This window comes from Charadrius vociferus, unplaced genomic scaffold (assembly GCF_000708025.1).
Source record: "Charadrius vociferus isolate BGI_N301 unplaced genomic scaffold, ASM70802v2 scaffold1413, whole genome shotgun sequence".
Taxonomy (NCBI): Eukaryota; Metazoa; Chordata; class Aves; order Charadriiformes; family Charadriidae; genus Charadrius; species Charadrius vociferus.
Genome location: NW_009647827.1, coordinates 136,577 through 140,111, shown reverse-complemented (window position 1 = coordinate 140,111; position 3,535 = coordinate 136,577). Strand labels below are relative to the sequence as shown.

The 3,535-nt window shown below is 44.0% G+C and overlaps 1 protein-coding gene across 1 annotated transcript; it reads left to right on the top strand.

Moving 5' to 3' along the window:
* Positions 1 to 250: 250 nt before the first annotated feature.
* On the top strand, positions 251 to 3,533 carry FDXACB1 (ferredoxin-fold anticodon binding domain containing 1; the record flags this gene model as incomplete). The annotated part of the gene is made up of 5 exons (XM_009882470.1): positions 251 to 323; positions 459 to 615; positions 754 to 957; positions 1,604 to 1,762; positions 2,480 to 3,533. Coding segments are annotated over exons 1-5 (1,647 nt in total), but the record flags the coding sequence as incomplete, so codon positions are not given.
* Between the last annotated feature and the right edge of the window lie 2 nt (positions 3,534 to 3,535).

Genomic DNA, 3,535 nt, shown 5'->3' with positions numbered 1-3,535 from the left:
GGTAGTGGGGGCCCTCGGGCAAAGCGACGTCGGGGGCCGGGCCGGGGCTGTCGCGGCAAGGCTCTAGAGCGGCATGCCTGCCTTCCATCAGGGACCTGGCGCTGCCCTGCCTCCGCGGGAGCTGTCCTGGCGCGTTAGAGCCTTCCACCGCCCCGGGCGTCTCAGGAGGACACAGGCCACTAGGAGCTGGAGTTGTCCAAGAGGCTAAGTCAAAAGCCCTAAGATCTAATCAGACTGAAATAGCTCCGAAATGAGCAGCCAGTTAGCAGAAGTCTCTGCAAGAGAGCAAAGGGAGCCTAGGTTTTCTGGTTTTCCTGATGCACGTGAGTGGGAAGATGCCTGGCAGCTGCTGCTCTGATATGCTTAAAAATGGACCAGAGAACTTTAATTGCTACCTTTCTTTAAAATTTTCTGTAATGATAAACACCAAAGCCTTGGGTTTTGTTTACTTTTTGAAGGAGCTGAAGTTGTGTTTTCTGTGGACTGTGCCAAGCTGAAGGACTATTTTTTACCAGAACAAAGAGAATTTGATTGTATTTATTTCAACTTCCCTCACTGTGGGAGAAAGGCTGGGGTGGTGAAGAATAGAGAGCTTCTTGCCCGCTTTTTCCATAGGTGAGTAAACCAGAAGTGGTTCTGTGCTAATTGACTGCTGTGATACAGATTTCTAGCTGTGTTAAGGTATTTTTCTGGCACTGTAAAATTTCTGGGTGTGCTAGCAGGATTTTTCTTGTTGCCTGGCTTTCCTTCCAGCTCCGCAGAAGTGCTGACAGAGGAGGGAGAGGTCCATGTGGCTCTCTGCAATGGACAGGGTGGGACACCTGCTGATCAACCAAGGAGAGAATGGCACAACAGCTGGCAAATAGTGGCTGTGGCAGCAGGGGCTGGATTTATCTTGAGTAACGTTCATCCTTTTAAAGCAGAGACTATCCATGGATATAAGTGTACAGGCTACAGGTAACCATCGTGTGGCAAAACTGAAAAGTTGATATTTGTGCTCTTATAATGCCTAGCAATAGTATGATCTTTTAATGCCTTGTTTGTTGGAGAGAGGAACTCCCTTTAATTTTCCTTAAAATAGCTAGAGTTCTTTTTCAAGTCTAAGCAGAATAGCCAAGATAAAATGCATGCTTCTTGCCAAAGTACCCTCTAAAAAATAAGATTATCTTAGGATTTTAAAGGTCAAACCGGTCCATTTCAGAACAAATATCAATTTTGGCCTAAAGCCAGCAGGACTGCCATATGTGTACCTGCTTAGCAGATAATCACAGAGTCACAGAATGGTTGTTGTTGGCAGGGGCCTCTGGCAATCATCTAGCCCTACCCCACAGCTCAAAGCAGAGCCAGCTAGAGCAAGTTGCTCAGATCTGCATTCAGTCCCCAGGGATGGAGACTGCATGACCTTTCTGTGCAACTTGTTCCAATGTTGGACCACCTACCCAGTAAAAATGTGGTAGTGTTGCATTTTTGTCACCCTGTAACGAGACCTGGGATTCAACAAGAGGCATGTTAGTGTTAAACGGTTTTCTGTGTAATGCTTACTTGTGACACATTAAATATAGGAAATGATCAGTGGCTTTGCTCTGCTTTTGTGCGTTGTCAGGAGTCAAGATAAATCTTTCTGTATAGAGGGTGCTTTAAACCACATTTTCACACGAAGCATGCCACTTCCCTGTTTCAAGCCTATGACCTGCAAGATAGAACTGGAAAGCCAGAAAGTTTCTTTCCAAGTACCACAGGTACTTGTGGATAAAATTAATAGGTAAGTTTTATAATTAGCTTCTGTTTGGCAATAATATGCACTCCTGCTCTCAGTGGGAATGACTAGCAAAGGTGTCAGATAAAATGGCATTTTGTCACTTTCACTCCTTTCCCTTTTTTTTCTGTTTCATTTCTTCTTCAAGTCTGCTTGATGTTGGCCTACTTAAAAATAAGTTTACAGAACAAAAAGAAACTTTATGGTTGAGCCCAAGTTGCTGTATACTTGAACGCACAAATAACGATGAAAACTTTAATCTGTTCTACTGTGCCGTGGAAGAAAATCAGGAGGTGACTTGGTGTCAGCTAATACCACAATACTAAGGCTAGCTAGGATAAAAATTGCTAACCTCTTAGGTGAACTGCTGCATACTTCGGAGACTCTCCAGGGCTAGCATGATTTGATTCATTTCTGTAGTTTGGCAATGCCTGTGCTGAGTGGAAATGGTGATGCTGACTGTTAAGTCCCATTCCTTTTTTACCAGTGAAGGTGCAGTTAATTCTTGATTGTAACCTGGAGACAAACTGCACCGTCCTGAAAACACGTTAGCCATTGCAACACCTTTGATGAAAGACTTGGCTTGTTCAGGTAGTTACTAGAAACCAGCTTAATATCTGAGATTGTTTTGGGTAAATTGCTGCAGTCAAATTATGATCAAAGGAAGGATTTCAAGGAAGTCTGTTTAGTGATGTCTATAATTTGCACTTTTATTTTTCACAGGGGTTTCCTAGAACTAAATTCAAATCATCCAGTACGGACAGTAAAGGAGAAACTCACTGCAGACCTCAGCCAAGCCTTTCCGTTAAAAAACGTTGACTACTGCCTTTCTCTGCTCCAAGGTCACCTCAATGGTGTTTGTCACTCAAATATCTTCTGGATCATTTTGAGCCCAGAGGAGACTCCAGGCACTGAAGAAACGTCTAGTGGACTGGCAAATGCAGTTCTATTTTCCCAGGTTGATCTTTGCAGGGACACAGATAAGAATGGCAGGGTGAATGTACAAGAGGGTTGCCACGTTTCAAAACAGTATTATCTTAGACCTTCCCTTCTACCTTATGCTCAGGCAATAATACAAAGAGGAGCCTTTCTCCCAGGGACACTTCATGTTCTTTCTGGCCCAGTTTTCAGGAAGTGTCTTATCACTCCTTACTCCATGCCTGTTTTTCATGAGGTGGTTTTTGTATGTGCTGTTAACAGGGGTACAGAGAACAGCTGTATCCAGATGTTGATGAACAGCATTAAAACCAGCATATGTTCTCTTCACCAGACTGTTTCTGGCTTTCAACTGAATATCAATCTGCAGGAAGCAACAAACTTTGAAACAACTCAGCTAAATGACTTTGCTGCTTTTGAATCTCAGCTTAGTAGAATTCGGTACTTCATGTGTATGGAGGTAGATGCTTCAGGCTCCTGTGAGAAGGGCTCCTGCGTGGGAATTATAAGGACTGAACTGGTAAGCAGTGAGTTGGTTGTTGTCTTTGCTTCACTGAATCTTGACCTCCTAGCCATGTTGATCTGTGGAATATCTGACTGGCGAATGCTGTGGACATCAGACACACGATTCCTCCGTCAATTTCCTGGAGGAGAGTTAAGGCTTTTCAAGAGTTTTTCTCTCTATCCACCTTCCTACGTGCATGATGTCAGCTTTTGGGTTCCTGATGGGGAGCAATTTGATGAAGTTGCTTTTCACACCATCGCTAGGCAGGTGTCAGGTGAAATGGTCGTATCCATCCAGTTAATGGACAGTTTCCAGCAGTCAGAGACGGGTCGGAAGAG